Genomic DNA, 22,107 nt, shown 5'->3' with positions numbered 1-22,107 from the left:
CCGCACCACTTCAACCCCGATCGCTGCTCCAGGACCTCCGTGGGGCACTGGGATCTCCGTCACTGGGATCACGTCATGACCCGGCTGATAGACTGGCCGCTCAGCCAGACAGTGACTGGGGTAGGACACTGCTCCCGTCACTGATTGGATGAGCGGGGTGTCCATCAGCCGGGTTCTCATTATAGTCATCATTCGGTGCACGTGGTTCCCTATTTAGCAGTGATATTTGCCCTCTGAGGACAGAGAGTCTCACATGGAGGGTGCAGGAACAGGGGGGGGGGTGTAGGAACAGGGGGGCGGCTTCCTCTTTTGTATAATGTAATGTAAGAAATATGCTGACTATGCTGCAATCACTTCTCGTTTCTTTCCTGTACACCCTCCTGCCATTATCGGTGGACAAGTTACATCATATCCCTATCTGCCCTTCATATAGGACGTTACGTCACCCACTATGCTGGTCCCATATACCCTGATAGGAAGGACCCGTATACCCCTGGCCGCTACACCGGGTATATGGGGCTCACTGGAGCTGGGAGGGTGTGATGTCACAGGTCACGTGATGTGGAGAAGAGGCTAATTTAAGGACTAATTAGTAAAAAAAATAAATAAACCATTGAACAACCCTTTAAGGACAGAGTGTATTGTGGTATTAAAAGGAAGCTATCATGCTGCCCGAAACTACGAGGAGTATAATACGGGGACGAGCTCACTTATTACAATGGGGTACACTAGACTCTGAAACACTGCAGCGGCTGGGTGCGGTGGGTCCTCAGGGGAGCTAGGGCATGCTGGGAGTTGTAGTGCCATTGGTTGGGGAGCACTGCTGTAAAGCATAAAAAAACATTAATTTCTGCGCCAACTTAATAAAATCTCAGTCAAATATAGTAGAAAGCTTTTTTTTATAACGTCCTTTGTATTTCAATTTCACATTGCAATCCTCACCCTATAGTGCTCTGCATGAACATCACATGGACAAGTACAATGATAACAGCGAACACTATGAAATCGCTGATACATAAAAAAATTCCCCAAATTCCTTGCAAATAACCTTAATTAAAATCGAACTACAATTCCCACACTGCAATGCGAAAGATTGGGGCGGAGCCTGGGCAGCCCAGCCGTGTTCTGCGTCATCCTCGGTCCCGTCGACCAATGGCGATAAGAAGGGAAGGCTCAACCCGGTCACGTGGTGTAGACGCAGGAAGTGGGTTGGTCGGTGGCCGCGCGTATCAGAGGTCAGGGGTCGCGCTGCTCCAAAACGGGAGGAAACTGGAGGGAGATTCAAAATGGGGGTGAGAAAGAGGGAAGGGGCGGACATGGAGGGGAGAGCGAAGATGGGAGGGATACGGGAGAGACGGGTGATGGTGGAGGACAGAGCTCTCTAACCGGGGGCTCTCCAGCTGCTACAAAACTACATCTCCCGGCATGCCCGCTCATTCTACCAATGTGTAGGCATGCTGGGAGATGTAGTTTTGTAACAGCTGGATAACCACAGGTTGGAAATAACTGACAGGATGGGGATGTATCATTGTATAATTAGACAGGATTTCCCATTTAGGTTGATGGGTGATGGGACAGAGGCTAATACAGCTGATATACCAACATACTAACATTCAGCAGTCACATATGCTACCATTCAGGTTGATGGGTGATGGGGCAGAGGCTAATACAGCGGATATACTAACATTCAGCAGTCACATATACCATCATTCTGGGGGACAGCTGTGATACCGCCACAGATCAGGGAATACCCCAATAAAGAGTTTGGATACAGTTGGATACATTGCTAGAACTGATGTCATATGTCACCTACATGGCGCTGTTGTAAATTGTATAATGAAACTGGTTTGTCCTTCAGGATTCTGGGAAAGCTGGGTGTGACTGTATAATAAGGGATGATGACTCACTCAGGGTGCTGGTCAGAGACCTATAAAGCTGGGCGATGGGATGTACAGGACGAGAAGAGAAACCATTTAGGTCTCTGGGTCACCCCAGTGGGGGCCGGAGTGTTGTTTGTCACCCAGCTTTCCCAGGGACCGATAACGCGACATGAGGAGGATAAGTCTCAGTGTATTGTGTGAGTGACCAGACAGGAGACAGCTGAGAATCAGTCAAAGGAAAAGAATCACCGAACCCGAGTCCAATGAATCAGCCAGTGACTTATCTAGTCTTGAAGTGACTTATCTAGTCTTATTGGAGTCATTCTGCTTTCCTAGTGTCCTGATTGTCTAGAGATGTCTGGTGTGACCAGAGAGAGACTAGATCTGTAGTTAGACCTTACACTAGATTTGCTCTTGTCCAGTCTTTTTACTACTTAGACCAGGGGTAGGGAACCTTGGCTCTCCAGCTGTTGCAAAACTACAACTCCCATCATGCCTGGACAGCTAAAGCTTTGGCTGTCCAGGCATGATGGGAGTTGTAGTTTCGCAACAGCTGGAGAGCCAAGGTTCCCTACCCCTGACTTAGACATAAAAAAAAAAAGATTGGACCATATCCGTCCAGAAAGCTGGGTGACAACTAACATGACACCCAAAACTGCAAGAAAAAAAAAAAAAACCTGCTGTGTTGTGTGAACAGGGCCTGAGTAGGTCTTGATGCTTTCTCCTTCTGTTACAGGTTCCTTGGGGTTTGGAGTAATCAGACAAGTCCGAGAGATCCCATTTGAGACTGAGGAGCACGATGTGCCATCAGGGTATGGACGTCGCTGGGTTTTCTGTATAAAAAAAAAAGCTGCAAAAACATGGTGGAAATGTAACAATGGATCCAGCGTGTTTTTTAAATGTGTTTTTACAATATCTAAAGATGTGACATGACGCTGTAGATCAGGGTTGTCATACTCAGGCCCTCCACCTGGTGCAAAACTACAATTCCCATCATGCCTGGAGAACTAAAGCTTTGGCTTTCCAGGCATGATGGGAATTGTAGTTTTGTAACCGCTGGAGAGCCTGAGTTTGACACCTGTGCTGTAGATCATACAGCCCCGATTAAAGGGGTAAGGAAATAATTCTTCCGAAAACAGCGCCACCCCTGCCCTCTGGTTGTGTGCGGTATTACGACTTGAGCTGACATTGTATTCTGCTTGTGTGTTTGTCCAGTATTAGAGGGAGGCACTTGACGCCGTCACAGCAATGACGCAGGGGGCGGAGCTCAGCCGGGACTGGCTGGCGCTGCAGAGGGAGCTACAGAACTCTCTAGAAGCTCAGAAGAGGCAGGCGGTCCTGGTGGAGAAGCTACAGGCAAAGGTGAAGCATGTCCATCAAAAATCATCACTAACCAAAGATGAACCTGAAAGTGATGAATTTACTATTGTGCAGATTTCAGAGCTGAATTCTCCCAGCATTCCTTGCTTGTTCAGTGTCTGAAGAGCACTTGCCTTGGTCAATGCATTCTGGGGAGCGTCCTACAACTAATCTATCAGAAGTTTGGCTACTCTATGCTAAGATTGGTCTAAGGGAGTGGTCTGCAGCCTACAGCTGTCAGGGCATGCTGGGAGTTGTAGTTACACAACACCTGGATGAACAACTTCTGTGTCATGAAGTGTTTTAGGCTAAAACCTGGATGAGCTGCCTTCTCCATATCCATATTATATCCACCAGGTGCGGACTATTCTAAACCAGGTCCACACATCAGTGTCTGGTTCCCTGTGTTACTAGCCGACCACTGAAGGACTCTAAAGCAACTGCACAGAGGGGTCGGATCTGGATTCTTTCCATTCTATATACTTAAAGGAGAAGTCCAGCGAAAATTTTTATTGAAGTATTGTATTGCCCCCCAAAAGTTATATAAATTACCAATATAAACTTATTACAGGAAATGCTTATAAAGTGCTTTTTTCCCTGCACTTACTACTGCATCAAGGCTTCCTTTGCTGGATAACATGGTGATGTCACTTCCTGGATAACATGGTGATGTCACTTCCTGGATAACATGGTGATGTCACTTCCTGGATAACATGGTGATGTCACTTCCTGGATAACATAGTGATGTCACTTCCTGGATAAAATGGTGATGTCACAACCCGACTCCCAGAGCTGTGTGGGCTGTGGCTGCTGGAGAGGATGATGGCAGGGGGACACCGAGGGACACAGGGCACTGGAGGGACACTGAGCATCCCTCTGCCATCATCCTCTCCAGCAGCCACAGCCTGCACAGCTCTGGGAGTCGGTTTGTGACATCAATGTTATCCAGGAAGTGACATCACCATGTTATCCAGGAAGTGACATCACCATGTTATCCAGGAAGTGACATCACTATGTTATCCAGGAAGTGAAGCCTTGATGCAGTAGTAAGTGCAGGAAAAAGAGCACTTTATAAGCATTTTCTGTAATAAGTGTATATTAGGGATTTGTATAACTTTTTACTTTAATAAAAATTTTCGCCGGACTTCTCCTTTAAAGGGATTGTCCGAATATGAACACTTATCCCGTATTCCCAGCATGTGTATCATTGCAGGGATCCAGTGGCTGGGACCCCCTAAGATCTTGATAACAGGGTCCTAAGTATCCCCATGATTGTACACACACTGCTACCCTATGGACAGCCCCTTTAAAGCAGCCTGCCTATACACAGCATAGCCTTACCTTCACCAGCAGTGGTAGAATAATAGTGCTGGGGAATAGCATCACCCACAGCTTCTGTGTTGCAGACATTGGGTCTTACAATACCAGACACAACTGATTTCTGTAGTGACATCACTTCTACCTTTCTGCAGTGTCCTAGTATATCAGGATATCTGATTTGTTGCTCTATATATAAGATTGATTTTAGTGGTTGTTATACTTGTTCCTCTATTCTCAGGTTGTGCAGTATAGAAATCGCTACCAGGACCTGCAGCAGAGCCAGGAATTCAGTCTGGTAAGGACAGTGTTATCATAAAGGGCTTGTACAGGTTAAAAAACTACATGGCTGATTACTTTGTGAAACAGCACCACACCTGTCTTCAGGCTGTGCCTGGTACTGCAATTCAGCTCCACTGAGCAGCAATACCACACACAACCTGTGGACATGTGTGGTGGTGTTAAAAGAAAGCTGTCATGGTTTTCCAATCCTGGACCACCCCTTCAAAGGGAATGTGTCATCAGAAAGTGACTCATTGTTTAAATGTTTATATGTTAAAAATATTTTTTAAGAATTTTAGGTGACATTTTTTCAAATTTTTCATTTTTCAATGTATATTATAAAATAATCCTAACATCTTGCAGTTTTCATTCTCACCGCTGGAGCTAAAACGAAGTGCTAAGACTAAGACTGTTATCTATGCTGTTATTGCACCTTCTTTTTGATGCCTATAGACAATTGTATAATGTTTCTGCCTCAGAGCCGCGGAGAACTGGAGCTGGAGAAAGCCCTGAGGAGGTTGGAAGAAGAACAGCAGAGGTGAGTAGTGGATCGGGAAGGACTCCTAGCTGTGATGATGGGGGTTGTACTTCTCTATTAATGTTGTTCCTTTGGTGTAAGATGCGCCAGTCTGGCGGCAGTAAACTCTCTTCTCCGGGAGGAGCTGGTCCAGACACAGGAGTCTAATAAGCTGCTGGGGGAAGATATTCACAAGCTGACCGCCGACTGGTCCGGAGCCTTACAGGAGCTGGAGAGGAAGGAGGAGGAGTGGCAAGCTGAGAGAGAGGTGAGTAACATGGGAGCGTCTGTGCTGGGTACCCAGAAGCCTCTGCTGTATCTGTACAGAGGTGTATGATCCGCTCTCCAGTAATATGATTGTATGATTGTTTATTTCATTATTCAGGTTTACAAGGGTCACATACAAGGCGAGAGATCCCGCCTCCTGCGATTATGGACGGAAGTTGTGACATTTCATCGACATTTCAAGGAACTAAAGACTGCAACAGAAAGGTACAGGGTGATGATGGTTACTACACCGCACAGCAGAGCTGACAGATCCTCTATACTACACCCCACAGGACACCTCCTCTATACTACACCCCACAGGACACCTCCTCTATACTACACCACACAGGACAGATCCTCTATACTACACCCCACAGGACGCCTCCTCTATACTACACCCCACAGGACGCCTCCTCTATACTACACCCCACAGAACGCCTCCTCTATACTACACCACACAGGACACATCCTCTATACTACACCCCACAGGACAGCACCTCTATATACTACATAACACAGGACACCTCCTCTATACTACACCACACAGGGCACATCCTCTATATACTACACTACAGGACACATCCTCTATATACTACACCACAGGACACATCCTCTATATACTACACCACAGGACACCACCTCTATACTACACCACACAGGACACCTCCTCTATACTACACCACACAGGGCACATCCTCTATATACTACACCACAGGACATGTCCTCTATGCTACATAACACAGGACACCTCCTCTATTGTAAAACACAGGAGAGTTGACAGATGCTCCATAGTCAAATAGGTTATTGGTTAGTTGTAGATTTGGTTTCTTACTACAGATGTTGTCTTCTTTTTCTTAGAGATTTATCTGCGTTGCGTGCTGAATGGACTCGATGCATCCGCCTTCTCCAAACTTCATGCTCCTCCATTATCTCTTGGAGGCCAAAGGATCCAGGAAAAGTGACTGATCCTCCGAAGTATCTTCTGGTCACCTGGGACCATGGGATCGAGTCAGTGGAGATGGCAGGACAGAAGGAAGGAGAAGCAGGGAAGATGGAGCGTTCTGTCCTGGATACCAGTGGACATAGGGAGGAATCATTGAAGTCACAGATTGAGGCCCTGCAGCTGGAAGTAGAAAGTAAAACCTCATATGAGCAGACACTAGAGGAGGAGCTGAAATCACTGAGGTCTCAGTATGTGGCAGCAGAGCAAGAAGCCAAATTGTTAAAGTTACAGCTGGAGACGGCAGAACAAGATGCAAATACAATGAGGACAAGGCTGGAGGAAACACAAGAGGAAACAAGCAACATGAGGACAAGGCTGGAGGAAGTACAAGAGGAAACAAGCAATATGACTTCACAATTGGAGGAAGCAGAACAGGAAGCAAGCAACATGAGGTCACGGCTGGAGGAAGGCGAACAGGAAGCAAGCACCATGAGGTCACGGCTGGAGGAAGCAGAGCAGGAAGCAAGCAACATGAGGTCACGTCTTGAGGAAGCAGAACAGGAAGCAAGCAACATGAGGTCACGGCTGGAGGAAGCAGAACAGGAAGCAAGCAACATGAGGTTACGGCTGGAGGAAGGCGAACAGGAAACAAGCAACATGAGGTCACGGCTGGAGGAAGGCGAACAGGAAGCAAGCACCATGAGGTCACGGCTGGAGGAAGCAGAGCTGGAAGCAAGCAGGCTAAGGTTGCGTTTAGCACCACAGGAGGCTAGCATGATGACATCACTACTAGGGACCACCCTTCAAAGCACTCTGTCACCACTTCTTGAATCAACACAGCTGATGACATCACTGCCTCTTGAAACCAGCATGCTGATGTCACTGATGGAGACACCTCATGGTGCCAGCATGGAAAGAGCTGGACATGATATAGATTTAACAGAGATTTCGTATCCGCATACATTAGGTGGCGACCATCAATCAAGATCACACTTTGTAGCATCAAAAGATGATTTACTGGGGTCAGAGCTGGAGTCATCAAAGGTAAAGTCACTGACGTCAAAGGTTCAAGAATGTGAACAAGAAATAGACTCGTTGATGGGGCGGCTGGAGGCGTCACGGCAGGAAGTGCGTTCCCTGGAGCTGAAGGTGCAGGAAGTGGAATCCTACAGAGGACGTGTTGGAGAATTGGAGCAGGAAGTACAGTCTTTAAGGTCAGAGCTGCAAGAGCGATCCCGAGAGGCGGAGACTCTGAGGTCAAGTCTGATGACGCATGAAATGGAAGAGGAGTCTCGACTTCATAGTGTGGAGCAAGAGCTAAGAGACATTCAGTGAGTATGATATTAATGGAAAATGACGGTGCTTATTTAATTAATATATCTCTCAGCTTTCCACAAAATATTGTCCCAATAGCCTTTAGGCTTGTCCAGGTGATCTTCAACAAACTGCAGACAGGCACTTGGTACCTGGTACTTGGATTTTTCATGTAACGGTGAAATCATACCATAGTGCCAGTCTCCGGACCACCTGCTATTAATTTGTCTGTTCTTCACTTCTTTAGTCGTCGGTCTCTTGATGCTGTAGAATCCGATCGCTCCAATCTACTCCATGATTTATTGGTGTTACGGGAAGAGCTGCTACGCTGTCGTCTTGAAGCTGAATTGTCTCGAGATGAAAGGAGCGGCTTGCAGGGCACTCTCCACAAGGTAGCTTCTCTGTACAGGGATGGGGATCCTGTAGCTCTCTAGCTGTTGCAAAACTAAAGATTGACTGTTTAGGCACGATGGAAATGGTGGTTTTGCAACAGCTGGAAGGGCTTCTGGTAAGGGAACTAAGGTAACCTTCTAATCTTTGGGTCATGGTTGCTGTTTTCACAGGCCGAAAAGCAGATTGCAGAGCTGCTGGTGGAGCAGAGCCGGCACAAGGCTGAGGTGGACAACCTCCATGATGCAGTAGTCAAGATGGGAGACTTGAATCGAGCCTTGTCTTTAGATAAGGTGGAGCTGAATAGTCTCCTGCAGCAGGTGAACTTAATATACATGTTTAGATATAGACACACATTCTGCATTGCAGCTTATTTTGCCATCTCAGTTTCCTGTTACCTCCTGCTTCGGGCAGGAGCACTAAAATGTTTGATGCCATTCAGAGATGGTGGATGGCAATTCCAGCACCAGATTAAACCCTCTGCATCTGCCTAACACCTCAAATTATGCCATCTTCAGGGATAAACAATACAGTGCCACTTGTTTATGTGGTTGTGACCTGTAATGCAGCTTAGAGACAGCCCAGGTCTGTACAGCAGCACCTGGCACAGCTGTACACACTATGGGACAGTAGTGAATGTTCTCAGGTCACTCTCGTTACCCTGAGGCCAAGACCATAGATACTGGCGGATAAATGTGTTAGTAGTCTGTTTACAGGGAAGACTGACGTTTTGTTTTGGTTCTGCAGAGGGAAGAGGAGTTGGAGTCGACTCGAGAAATCCTCAAGGAGTCAGAAAAGGAGCTGATGACGGCCCAGCAACATGTACAGCAATTAGATGAGGAGTGGTCACACCAGAGAGCAGGGATGAAGAAGAGACAGCTCCTCCTGCAAGACTGTGAAGTGGCAAGAGAGAGTCTGGAAACGGAGGTATTCTACATCCGGGAGGAGAGAGAGAGGCTGCAGGCTGAGCTTAAACAGGTGAATGGAAGTCTCTTTACTAGATCCAGAATTATAGATGCAGACATATTGGTTTTTCTCTGCGTGTTTTAATTAATGTGGAGCAGAGGATGCAAGATGTGTCTGATAGCGGCTTATCTCCTGAAGGGTTTGACATCTACAATCTGACATGCACGGTGGCGGTTTCCTCCAGTAATATCTGTTCCCGGAACAGTCAGGAGGCCCCAGATACACACAAGATTGTCAGCCAGATTGTCTTGTGTAGAAATCCCTTTTCAGACCCCCATTTACTAGTAAAGAAAATCCAACATACTTGATCCTTCTCTTCCCTGACAGATAAATTGGGAGGTTCCTGTACACATTAGACAGCAGGTCCCAAAATCAGTGGATTTGGTTGACTTTTTTTTTTTACTAATGTGTACTAGGATCTAAAATTATACCTGTATACTTAAAAGAAAACTTTCGACGCGTTGTAGAGACCTGTCAAAATGTTTGATCAGTGGGGCGTCTGGGTATTCAGACCCTAACCAATGACTAGAGAGAGCAGGAAGAGTCCTGCAGTTGAGTGCTTCTCTCCCAGCTCTCTGGACATCTTATATAAGATCAAACAAAAAATGTACTAGCCGATATTCTACCCCGAGTGCATAAAGCAAGTGCAAATATAGTATATGTGGGGGTATCCTACTGGGTGCTACAACAGCAAAACAATACATATACACCTACAAAGAAATACTGTACCCAGATATAATATGATCACAGAATAATTTTTATTGATCACAAACAAAAATGAATATAAAATGCAATAAAATCGCAAAATGAATCAGAACAGATGATTACAGAAAACACATGGGTAAAGTGCATGTACTAAAGTGCCGGCATATAACAAGAATGTGCAAAAATGCAAGTGTTACAAATAAAGTGCCTGGCACAATGAAAAAATAGTCTACATATTCAGCAGGGGTTCATTGCAGTAAACAACATATACCAAGTAACCATGAAACAATGTCATAGAGAACCCCGTTACTGAGACATTACCTAAGGTGCTGGTTCACACAATACCCATGAGGTGCGCCCCGACGCGCGTTTCGGCAACACGCCTTTCTCGAGGGCCCCTATTACATTGTTTCATGGTTACTTGGTATATGTTGTTTACTGCAATGAACCCCTGCTGAATATGTAGACTATTTTTTCATTGTGCCAGGCACTTTATTTGTAACACTTGCATTTTTGCACATTCTTGTTATATGCCGGCACTTTAGTACATGCACTTTACCCATGTGTTTTCTGTAATCATCTGTTCTGATTCATTTTGCGATTTTATTTCATTTTATATTTATTTTTGTTTGTGATCAATAAAAATTTCTTTTTCTTTGTAGGTGTATATCTTATATAAGATGGTCGCGCAGACCATTACACTAGGACTCCGTATCGGTCACATGCACAGAGTTGGGGAAAGAACATGCTTAGTGCACACAGTGCCGCTGAGCCATCAGTTGGGGTCTGAACACCTTGAAAGTGATCAATCAAAACTTTAGGCATGTTTGTACACTTTATGTCAAAAGTTTTAAAGTGAAAGTGCTAGAGCCTATTTTTGGTTTGTTTACATGCTAATACACGACAGGTAGGCATCCAAATATATCTGATTGTAAACGACGTTCTGTAACTTTAGTATACCTCTTCCTCTTCCTTTCTCTGGTTTGAGCTCAAATCTTAATTCTTTTTTTCGTATAGGAAAGAGAGAACCTGCAGAAGGAGCAGGGAAAGTTATTGCAAGACGAAGAAGCTTTGAGCCGAGAAAAGTCCACACTCCTTGTACAACTCGAAATCAGTGAGAGGGAGCGCCTCGAACTGACGGAAAAGTTAAAAGACCTCCAGTAAGACATACAGTAGACACATCATGCTTCCATGCATTTCTGTCCATGGTGTTTTTTTAGATCTTCTTGCATCATGTTCATGTTACCTTGTCATTCCCTAGGGTCATGAAGCAGTCTCTCGAGAGTTCACTTTTTGCATCTCAGGAAAGAGCGTCTCAGCTGGACATTAGATGTAGCCAACTAGAACTGGAAGTTCAGACAATCACTCAGTCCAAGGAAACCGTCCAAGGTAAGAGACATTGTAATAAATTCTGTCACATAATGGGTAGTAAGACACGAATACTTATGGCTATACTCCTTTTTTTTATTTTACAGATGAACTTTCCATTTTATATGCTGAGCAGAACGCCTTACAGAAGAGAGTGTCTGACTTGGAAGAAGAAGGCGAGGCAGAAAAAGCGCAGCTGGGGATACACTTGGTAAGGATGCTAGTTAAGCAATACTCTAGTAACAGCAGATAAAAGGTGCGTTGCTCCGAAGGCTATATAATTGTTGCAATGTTTATTAACAAGGAGGAGTAATACAAAAGAATAAGTATCTGCATTCAAGGGTTTAGTATAGGCTAAATGTGAAGATCACAGCATGGCTATACACACGAGATACAAGCCCATTTTTGTGAGATTGACTAATGACTCTATGAGCATGGAAGCCCCCTGACCAAAAAAAGTTTTTAGTTATGGTGCATTTTGGGCCTTTTACAATCCAAAATACGCCCCTCATTTTATGTCAAGATATGGCTGAAAAAAGGACCTGTGAATTAATATTACATCCATAAAAAAGACATTCGTAAAATTAAAGGGGTATTCCCATATGACTAGTTATCGCTTTATCCTATAACTGGCTGATCAGTTGGGTGCAACTGCTGGATATACGAATCTATTAAAAACACTTGTACGTCCAACTGAACCGAGCATGCATGTGCATAAGGAGCATGACCAAAAGAGGTATCAGCCAATGAACATTGAGGGTGTATGTAAATACGGCGGAGAATGGATACATTATTGTAGACAGTAAAGCTAGCTGCAGTTACGTGGTTGTGTGAGTTAGGCTCAGAGCGAAGAGGATGAGCATTTAATAAAACTGGACTTTGATTTATTTTAGGAAGAATTGAACACCCTGAGAGAGAGGCTGGAGCAAGAAAAGAGTCTCAGACAGGTTGCTGAAGAGCGGGTAGATGAACTGGAAAGAGGGAAGCAGACTGAGCTGGATATAGTGACTGCCATACAGAATCAAGTGGAAAAAGAAGTTTCCGAGCTCAGGACCAACCTGAAAAAGTGTCTTTTAGAAAAGGAAGCCGCTTTGGAAAGCTTAGAACGCCAGGCACTAGTGAAAAGTGAACAGGATCGTGAACTGGAATTTATTAAAGTGACTCTGAAAGAATGTCAGGAAGAAAAAGAGAGGGCCATCGCTACACTGACAAACCAAGCAGATAGCTTAGAAGAGATAGAGAAGCAGATTACAGAACTGAGAGAGAATATCCAGGAGTGCAACGGAGAGAAGGAGACTGCATTAACCTCAGCAGCTCAACTCCAGTTTACTGTACAAGAAAGAGAACGTGAAATCAATATTTATAAGGAGAACACCATGCAGCTCCAACAGGATAAAGAGTCTGTGGTCGCTCAGTTACAGCAACATATACAGAGTATAAAGGAGAGTGAGCAGCAAATGACACTCTTTGCTAAGCGTTTTGAAGAGTGTGAAGCACAGAAAGAGCTTGCACTGAAAGCAGAAAAGCACAGTCGACTTGTTATAGAAGAGAAGGAGCAGGAAATTGATATTTTGAATGGAAAATTGCTTATCCTCGAAGAAGAGAAGAAGACGGTCTTTGAGCAGCTGTTTAGTAAAACTACTGAGGCGGAGCAGCAGCTATCAGCTCTAAGAGAGAATCTCAGACAGTGTGAAGAAGACCGAGAAACCAAGGTTAATGCATTGCTGCAAAATGTTAAACAGATGAAAAAGGAGCTAGAGGAATTAAGAGAAAACCTAAAGGATCAGCAAGCAGAGAAAGAGAGCGCACTTAAAGAAGTAGCCCATCAAACCACCATGGTAAAAGAGAGGGACTCTCTGATCGAATCTTTACGAGCTAGAGTTGTGGAGAGCAAGTTAGAGAACGACCATCTTACTGCGAATTATAGAGAGTGTGGAGAAAATGTAGAAACATTAAAAGAGACTATTCAAGAATATATGGAAGAAAAAGAAAAATTGTCTAGTTTGTTGCAGTCTCACACTGAGGGGATTAAAGAAAGAGAAAGTGAAATACATTTGTTAAAGGAGACTGTGTATAATCTTCGAAAAGAAAAAGATAGGATCTCTAATGATTTAGAGTTTTACAACAAAACTTTGAAAGAGAAAGATGAAGTTTATGAGAAACTACAGCAAACTCTGCAAGACTGCCAGGAAGAGAAGGAACATCAAAGACTGACTATAGAACAGCAAAAGAGGGAGATTATGGGCTTGGAAGAGAGGTTACAGAAGTGTCAGCATGACAAATCTATAGTAGTAGCCAGAATGGAGCATCTGGCCTCTCAGAAGAACTCCACAGAGAACCAAGCAAAAAAGGAGGAAGCACTGCTAAGAGAAAAAGTGATAGAATATTCTCAGGCCTTAAAGGAAAAAGAACTAGAGATTGATATTTTGGAAAAGAAGTATCAGAGAGAGCGGGAAATGTTAAATACAAGACTAGAGACTCTTTCATTGTCTTTACAAGACAACAAAAAAGAATTAGAGGAATGGACGAGACTTGAGAAAGAGAATAAAGATCTGGAGAGGAAACTTTCTGAGGTAGTGAATGAGAGACATTTTGTTGAGGAACAGAGGGAAAGGGACAATAAGTATTTTAAAGAAAAGTTACAAGATCTTTCCCAGACTTTGCTAGAGAAAGAGGCTGAGGCCGATAGAGAGAGAATGCAGTTAAGCAGGGTTAACAATGATTTGAATGTTCAAGTCAAAGATTTTTTGCATGTCTTAAAAGAAAAAGACATTAGAGAACAAGAGAACATAGCAAAAATCCAAGAACTGAAGGTAGAACTGGAACAAGTACAACAATTTTTGGTCGAGACCCAAAGAAAGGCTGAAGACTCCAAAATCCAAAGTGATCGAGAGATAATGACTCTTAAACAGCACAATGCACAACTATCTCAAGCTCTTGTGGACCAAGAGGTCCAGGATGAGGAGAGAGAAGGGCACTTGAAAGCTTTGAAGATTAGAATAGATCAAATGGGACAAGATTTGATGGATAAAGCTATTGAAACTACACGAGGAGAAGAGGAAAGGATGGAACTACAAAGATGGGTGACTGAACTTTCGCAGGCCCTTATAGGGGAGATGTCTATGGATCAAGAAGGAGATAATACTTTAATCGATAGACTAAAATTACTTAGTAAAGCTTTGAAAGACAGGGAACAACAATGTGAAGAAGAAAAGATAGAGAAAAACAGTTTGAAAGAAAGAATAGAGAAACTTTCTCAAAGTCTTATAAAAAAGGAACATGAATTAGAAGATTTGGAAGAAAAGATGAAGTCCATGAATGAGAAGATAAAAGAGCTAGGAGGAGTTCTCATAAAGAAAGAAGATGAGGTCAGGAATGAGGAGCTAAGGCAAGAAGCAGAGAAGTCATTACTGAGACAGAAAGTATTTCAGCTGTCTCGTAATCTTTCTGAGAAGAAGATAGATATAGAAGAGAAAGAAGTTGAAATTAAGTTTCTAAAAGATAAGATTGAAGAATTTAGACAAATTGTGATGGAAAAAGATCAAGAAATACAAAAGAAGGACAGAATCATTGAGCTGGAGAAAAGGTCTCAGAACAAAAGATTATTAGAACTTTCTGAAGCATTAACAGAAAAGGAAAGGGAATCAGATAATAAAGAGTTAAAAATTATATCTCTAAGAGATAAGATGGCGGAGCTTAGACAAGTTTTAATAAGTCAGGAAAATGAGCTCAAAGAAGAGAGAGCACGTAGTGAACACGAGAATAAAGCCCTAAGTCATAAAGTTACAGAACTTTCACAGCGTTTGGTAGAAAGAAGTCAGGATGCAAATTATACAAGTACAGAAATAAAATTATTGAAAACCAAGATAGAGGAACTTGAAGAGCAGTTGGTAGAGAAAGAAAAAGAAATAGAAGAAAGAGAAAGACAGAGTATAGAAGATAAAGAATCTGAGCGACAGAGATTTATGGAATGTACCCAGTCTGTAATAGAAAAGAGCAGAGAAATAGATGCTAAGGAGATGCAGATGAAGCATCTGAAAGAGAAGATTGAAGAACTGAGGAAACGTGTACATGAAAAGGAACAAGAAACTAAGACTAAAGAACAGCAACACGAGGAGGAGATGAAAAATCAGAGGAAAAAAGTCACTGATCTTACTTTATTGCTAACACAAAAAGAGAGGGAAGCAGAGGAGGTAAACAGTATGAAAGAAACAATACAAGGACTGGAGCAAAGACTTGCAGATAAGGAGCAAGACAGAATGTCTGAGAAAAGAGAAAGTGATGAAGAGAAGAAGACTCTACAGCAGAGGCTATGGGATATATCAAAGGTTTTGGTTGAGAAAGAGCAAGAATCTGAGGTGGCAAAACTTGAAGTGCTAACTTTAAAAAAGAAGGTAGAGGAGCTAAGACAATTCATATTAGAGAAAGATGAAGAAATTCAGGAGGAAACTACAGTACGGGAAGAAGAAAAGACATCCTTGAAGCAAAGAGTAAGAGAATTGTCCGAAGTTTTAGTAGAGAAGGAGCAAGAGGCTGCTGAGAGAACATTAGAAAGTAAACTTCTAACAGATAGACTAGAAGAAGCTAGGCAGGTTTTGGAAACTAAGGAGAAAGAGATCAAGGAGGAAAGAAAGCAAAATGAGGAAGAGAAGAAAGTTATGGCAGAAAAAATTAAGACCATATCCGTGTCTTTGGTTGAGAAGGAGCATGAAACAGAAAGGAGCAAGATGGAGACGAACTCCCTTAAAGAGAATATAGAAAAACTTAGTTTAGTCCTAAAGGCCAAGGAAACCACTGTTCACGAGGAAAAAGAACAAAACACAGTGGTGAGACGAAGAGTAGAAGAACTCTCACAAAATCTAAAGGTGAAAGAAAGAGAAGCTGATGCTCTAAAAGCTGAGTTAGTGTTACTTAGAAATAATATAGGGGAGTTTAGGAATGTTCTGGCTCGTAAGGAAGAAGAAATTCAGGAAAAGGAAATGCTGAGTAAATCCGAGAAGGAAACTTTACGGGAGCAAGTGGCAGATCTTACTATAACTTTAGGAAATAAAGAAAGACAGTTAGAAGTTGTTATAGGAAATATGGAATCCTTAAGAGAAAAGATAGAAGAGGCTGGACAGGCTCTGAAGGAGAAAGAAAAGCAGGCAGTACATGAAAAAATATCACACGAGGAAGAGAAGACCACCATGCAAAATAAGGTAGTCGAACTCTCACAAGCTTTGCTACAAAAGGAGGAAAAAGCAGAAGGGATGACCTGGGAGATGACACTTCTAAGGGAACAGATAGAACAGCTAAGACGCAATTTGGTAGATAAGGAGCAAGAGAACAAGAAGCATGAAGAAGAAAAAAAGGTCTTAAAGAACAAAGTTTTAGACCTAGTTCACACTAGAGAAGAGAAGGAGAAAGAAGTAGACAGACTGGTTATTGAGATGAATGCCCAGAATATGAAGATTGGAGAACTTAGACAAGCCATCCTGCGTAAAGACCAAGATGTAATGAAGAATAAAAGACACAATGAAGAAAGTGAAACGTCTTTTAGACATAGCCTGGAGACGAAAAACAAGAGTTTTAGGGAAACTAAGACTAATGATTTAGATTTGCAGGATGTACACGAAGGTGAAATGAATCGTTTACCTGACAAGATAGGCGCAGAAGAAAGGAGACGTCTGGAAGATAATTTACAAGACTCACAAAAATATACAGAGAAAATACAGGAGATGTTAATAGAAATTAAAGCACTTTACAATGAAAGAGATGAAGCGAAGAGGAGAGAAGTTGATCTTATACGGAAGTTGAAGAGAGCCGAAACTGCACTGAGACGAATGGAGGCCGAGGAGATTACACTGAGGCAGAAATCTCTGGAATCTGAAAAGAGACTTAAAAAAGTAAGATAGATTTACAGTGGAGGCGACCTGTCCTGTGCCAAGATGTCTCTGTTCACACTTGTATTGATTCTTTTCAGTTGGGTTCCATTGTCCGAATAGTGTAGTCTGTTGTTGAAAACCTCATAGATCCAATCATTGATCATAATGGATCTTGTAAAACAGAGTCTAAATGCAACCAGTTGTTTCATGCCAAGCAGATCGTGGGCACAAGCTATATCCATATACTTACCCTCCCAAATCACTGGTACTGTTCATTTGGTGATCGGAAATCCTTGATGGTCATGTCTTCTAAAATGCTCCTGGTGCCATGGTTTTTGTAAAAATGATCTTTTATTCTTCACCATCAGTGTCAATCAGGCGTGGCCTATGATGTCCGTGCTCTAGGCCTGTAACGGTTCTCTTGTGTTCTTCTACGCCCCCTGGCCGACTTTCATTCAGTCCTAATAGAAATAGTGCATGTGCGCCAGATAAGATCTGTAGTGACGTAGATTCACTGATACAAAGTAGAGCTTGTACATCTCACATCGCTTGCGCCGCATAAATGACAGCTTCTGAACACTTATGAAGACCACACAGGCACACTGTAGCCTAGAACTAGTAGCTTCGCCACATTAGCACGTGAGGGGGTGTAACTGAAGCGCAGGGGGGGGAGGGGGGGTGTTGGCGCGCAGGCCTAGAGCACGCCTAATTGACATTGATGGTAAAGAATAAAAGATCATTTTTGCAAAAAACACGACACCAGGCGCAGTTTGGAAGACACGACTAGCTAGGATTTTTGATCACCAAACAAACAGTCCTGGTGCTTTGGGAGAATATGGTATATATTCTCCGTGGGTCCTTATACAGCAGCTTTCTTCTGTCATTCCTATTCTTAGGTACATTACTAAATGTACCCAAGTAATGTCTAAAGTTCATCTGGACCAGCCTATGGCTATATCCATGTTTTCCAGGATTGCCTAGGGCTGCATCCAAGTTCAGCTGCCACCACTAATCAACTGCTGGTTTGCTCAACTCTACTGATCAGCCCACAAAATACCCTCACTTTGGTCCAGTCACTGAACAAGTAGAACTGGGAATATGAAGATGGTGCCTGGAGATGGAGTATTTGGGCTACATTACTTCTAGTGATATGTACTGTCAGATCTAGTTCTGGCTAGATGAGAGTGTGATGCAAACTCAAAGAATTCGGAATGGGAGTATAGTAAACAAACAGGTGTTAACGTCTGACAAAATCATATGTGTTAGAGATATGAACCTGTATAAAATATATATGGCATTTAAAATGTTTATGTCAACGAGTAGCGTAGTCGTAGTCAGGAGATAACCTGCCTTCATTGCTGTCCTAAACAGGATTCCACACCTACTGACAAGACTAGCACAATGGATGGGGACTCTATGCAGAGGAGGCTCGAGGTCCTCCATGAAGCTGTGGCAAGGTTGGAAAATGAGAAATCTTCATTGGAAAACCAAACCCTACGCTTGAGTGAGACCTTACAAGAAGTAAGAGCCACTGCAAGCAAGTGATGTAGATGATAAACTAAGCCAGATATTTCTTACATTCAGTATTATGTTCTTACACAGGTGGAAAGTGAGCGGAGGAACCTGCGTAGGGAACTGCGGAAGCTCAATGTCTCCATATTGCAGCAATCAAAGGACAAAACACAAGAGGTTAGTTTTTGCAGGGGAATAAGTCAGATGCTCTTAAAGGGGTTATCTTTTGTTAGAAAAGCTATGTTCTTGCAAAGACAGCGTCACCCTAGTCCTCAGGTTGTGAGTGTGGCATTGCTAATCAGCTTTATTCATGTCGATATAACTGAGCTGTAGAACCACACCAAAACGGAGGACAAGAGTGGTGCTTTTTCTGGAAAAAAGCAGCTATGTTTTTCTAAGCCTGGACAACTCCCTAAACCCCTTAACGACGCATGACGGCTATACCGGTCATGCGCACGTTAAGGGGGATCAGAGAGGGCTCCCGGCGTGAGAGCTCTCTGCAGCCCGCGGTCCTCGGTCGCTATGTGCAGTCAGGGACCGCAGGTCTTAGCCACCGCGGCCGGCTAATTAACTATTCAAATGCAGCTGTTAAAGTTGACAGCTGCATTTGAATAGTGTATGTGCCCCCTGTCCCTGGTGTCTTATGGGGTTTTCCACCCCCTGTGATGCGATCGCGGCGGGGAGATCCGTTGTAATAAGCCGGCCAGGGCTCAGCCTCGGAATGACACTGATCCCGGCTCGGCAATCTATGTAGTAGGTCTGCAGCAGACCATTATAATAGAGCACTGATCTGATGGATCGGTGCTCTGTTATATACACAGCATTGATCTCAATGGGAGATCAGTGCTGCTTATATAGAAGTCCCCCAAGGGGATCAGTGCTGTGTATATAGACGTCCCCCAGGGGGATCAGTGCTGTGTATATAGAAGTCCCCCAGGGGGATCAATGCTGTGCATATAGGAGTCCCCCTGAGGGCTTTTAATTACTGTATGTGAAAATAAAATAAAGTGTTTTTATTAATAAATAATCCCCTCCCCTAATAAAAGTCCAAATCAACCCCCTTTTCCCATTTTATAAATAAAAATAAATAAATAAACAAACATGTTTGGTATGGCCGCGTGCGTAATCGCCCGAAATATTTATTTAATTCATGATCCCTCACGGTAAACGGCATAAGCGCAAAACAATTCCAAAGTGCAAAATTATGCATTTGTACCGATAGAAAGTACAGATCATGGCACAAAAAATGACACCTCACACAGCCCTATAGACCAAAGGATAAAAGCGCTATAAGCCTGGGAATAGAGCGATTTTAAGGAACGTTTATTTTCTGTAAAACGTATTTTTTTTTCTGAGCCATCAATTAATATAAAAGTTATACATGTTACATATCGTTTTAATCGTACCGACTTGAGAAACATATATAACATGTCAGTTTTTCCATAGGACACACGGCGTAAAAACGAAGCCCCCCAAAGAAAAAGAATTGCAGGTCGTTTTTTTTTCAATCTCACTGCGCATATAATTTTGTTCTGGTTTCGCAGCATATTTTATGCAAAAATTCAGCCTGTCATTGCAAAGTACAATTAGTGACGCAAAAAATAAGGGCTCATGTGGGTCCGTAGGTGTACAAGGAGGAAAAAACGAAAGCGCAAAAACGAAAATTAGCCGGTCCTTAAGGAGTTAAAGGGGAACGATCATGTTAGATGAACCTCACATGCTGATAGCCCCCAATAGTGCAGGAGGCGCCGTAGATGAAGGTAAGTCTCTTACCTTTATCCTTGGCACTGTTTCCGCTCAGTTAGTCGTTTACTCCTCGGTCCAGTTAGGAGCACTGCGCTGCCCCCATAGTGCCGATCTGGTAAGCACGGGAACGGCGACAGGGATAAAGGTAAGAGACGTACCTTCATTCTCGGCGCCCCCTGTGCTATAGGGGGCTGTCAACAGGTTAGATTCATCTAACCTTCTCATAGTTCCCCTTTAAGCCACATTTCTACATAAGATTCATGACTTTCTATGTTGTTGGTGATGTTATTGTGGGCGTATAGCACAGTTTTATTCTCTAGTTACCTTATTCTTGGTATTTTACTGTATCCAAAGAAGTAGCTAAGCTGCAATGTCTCTAATTGTCTCTTGCTACCTCTAGGATATTGTTGATTCTTCTATATCCCAGCCAAGTGTTACAGAGCTACAACTACAGGTAAGTGACTCTATTGGCTTAATAGATCTTACATTGTATACTCACAATATGAAATGATGGAGTGGAAGGGGCTGGAGTATCTACTAAAAATATTGAAATACTTGTAGAATGTTAGTTATACAGAACAGAACCATCACGCTGGGCTGCTTTAAATGTTTGGAGAGTTAACAGATACAGTGATCTTCTGTCTCCTCTCACAGATCTCCCTTTTAACGTCCCAACTGGAGACAGAACGTGGACAACGTTCCCGCTACATACAGAAATGTTCCCGAACCACTGACGATCTTATGAACCTTAGACACAATCTTACTCGCTCACTGGCTGCAGTGACCTCTGATACTAGACCTCAGGTACTTCAGAGGGAGACTATTCGACTAGATGACACGTTAAACCGCAGTCTTGGCCTACCGACAACCTGAATGTGTCTATAAATGTGCAGGGCTGGGAGCAGGCAAGTCTTGGAAAAAGAGACTAATTGAAACAGACTACAGTGAAAAAACAAGAAAAAACATCCTCTGCCCCTCTGCCTGTCTTACAGAATTCCGTGAACTAGAAGAGCAAAGGTCCCAATGTTGGAGACTGAGCAGTGACCATTTTACAGAACCTGTTTACAAATATTAATTGTGTGTGTGTGTGTGTGTGTGGTGTCAGCGGGGCAAAAGGGTAGAAATTGTCTGTTACAGGATTGGCCTATATTGTTTAATTGTAAAGTGTTATTACTACAAGGTTAACATTGCATAGGATAGGATTTTAGTATGTTGGAGCTCTGTGTGTGCGCATCAAGGTCCTTTAGTGATCATGAGCATGCATAGGTCCAGGCTGTGATGATAAGTTGACTTTGCTTGAACTATAAATGAAGTTTCCATTTTTCATACATTAAGGTACTGCAAAGGGGTCTAATTATACCCCTATGGGAAAATTAGTTCTCAATGAAAATTTAAAATTTCTTTAACAGCATTTTCCACATTGTAGTAACTTTTGTATATTCGAAAGTGCACAATTATCATTGTGGGGGAATATTATTTGACAATCTTTGATATTTCTACCCAAGGATTGTAATGTCACACTACCAGTTATTCTGATAGGGTGCACAGAGTCGGTGTTGTGGAGTCTTATGGTGCGTTTACACAGGCAGATTTATCTGACAGATCTTTGAAGCTAAAACCAGGAACAGACTATAAACAGGGAACAGGTCATAAAGGAAAGACTGAGATTTCTCCTCT

At 43.1% G+C, this 22,107-nt stretch overlaps 1 protein-coding gene across 1 annotated transcript; it reads left to right on the top strand.

Annotated features, from left to right (window-relative positions):
- The first annotated feature begins 1,207 nt into the window (after positions 1 to 1,207).
- On the top strand, positions 1,208 to 21,522 carry LOC138799093 (centrosome-associated protein CEP250-like). Its single transcript, XM_069979867.1, has 19 exons — positions 1,208 to 1,292; positions 2,617 to 2,692; positions 3,096 to 3,242; positions 4,798 to 4,854; positions 5,318 to 5,376; positions 5,458 to 5,623; positions 5,741 to 5,847; positions 6,481 to 7,896; positions 8,127 to 8,271; positions 8,443 to 8,589; positions 9,017 to 9,247; positions 10,958 to 11,100; positions 11,202 to 11,329; positions 11,416 to 11,519; positions 12,202 to 17,193; positions 18,544 to 18,693; positions 18,775 to 18,861; positions 20,831 to 20,884; positions 21,085 to 21,522. Exons 3-19 carry the CDS (start codon positions 3,129 to 3,131, stop codon positions 21,301 to 21,303), a joined length of 8,319 nt encoding a protein of 2,772 aa, XP_069835968.1. The 5' UTR covers positions 1,208 to 1,292; positions 2,617 to 2,692; positions 3,096 to 3,128; the 3' UTR covers positions 21,304 to 21,522.
- The last annotated feature ends 585 nt before the right edge of the window (positions 21,523 to 22,107 follow it).

The sequence above is a fragment of the Dendropsophus ebraccatus genome, chromosome 8 (assembly GCF_027789765.1).
Source record: "Dendropsophus ebraccatus isolate aDenEbr1 chromosome 8, aDenEbr1.pat, whole genome shotgun sequence".
NCBI classification, from domain to species: domain Eukaryota; kingdom Metazoa; phylum Chordata; class Amphibia; order Anura; family Hylidae; genus Dendropsophus; species Dendropsophus ebraccatus.
This window is presented reverse-complemented; position numbering and strand designations above follow the sequence as displayed.

What these genes read in the sequence shown, in the direction of transcription:
- LOC138799093 (XM_069979867.1), top strand. Translation starts at nt 3,129, where the DNA reads ATGACGCAGGGGGCGGAGCTCAGCCGGGACTGGCTGGCGCTGCAGAGG. An exon ending in TGGAGAAGCTACAGGCAAAG is followed by an intron (nt 3,243 to 4,797) that starts GTGAAGCATGTC and finishes CTCTATTCTCAG; the next exon opens with GTTGTGCAGTATAGAAATCG. An exon ending in CTGAAAAGAGACTTAAAAAA is followed by an intron (nt 17,194 to 18,543) that starts GTAAGATAGATT and finishes TGTCCTAAACAG; the next exon opens with GATTCCACACCTACTGACAA.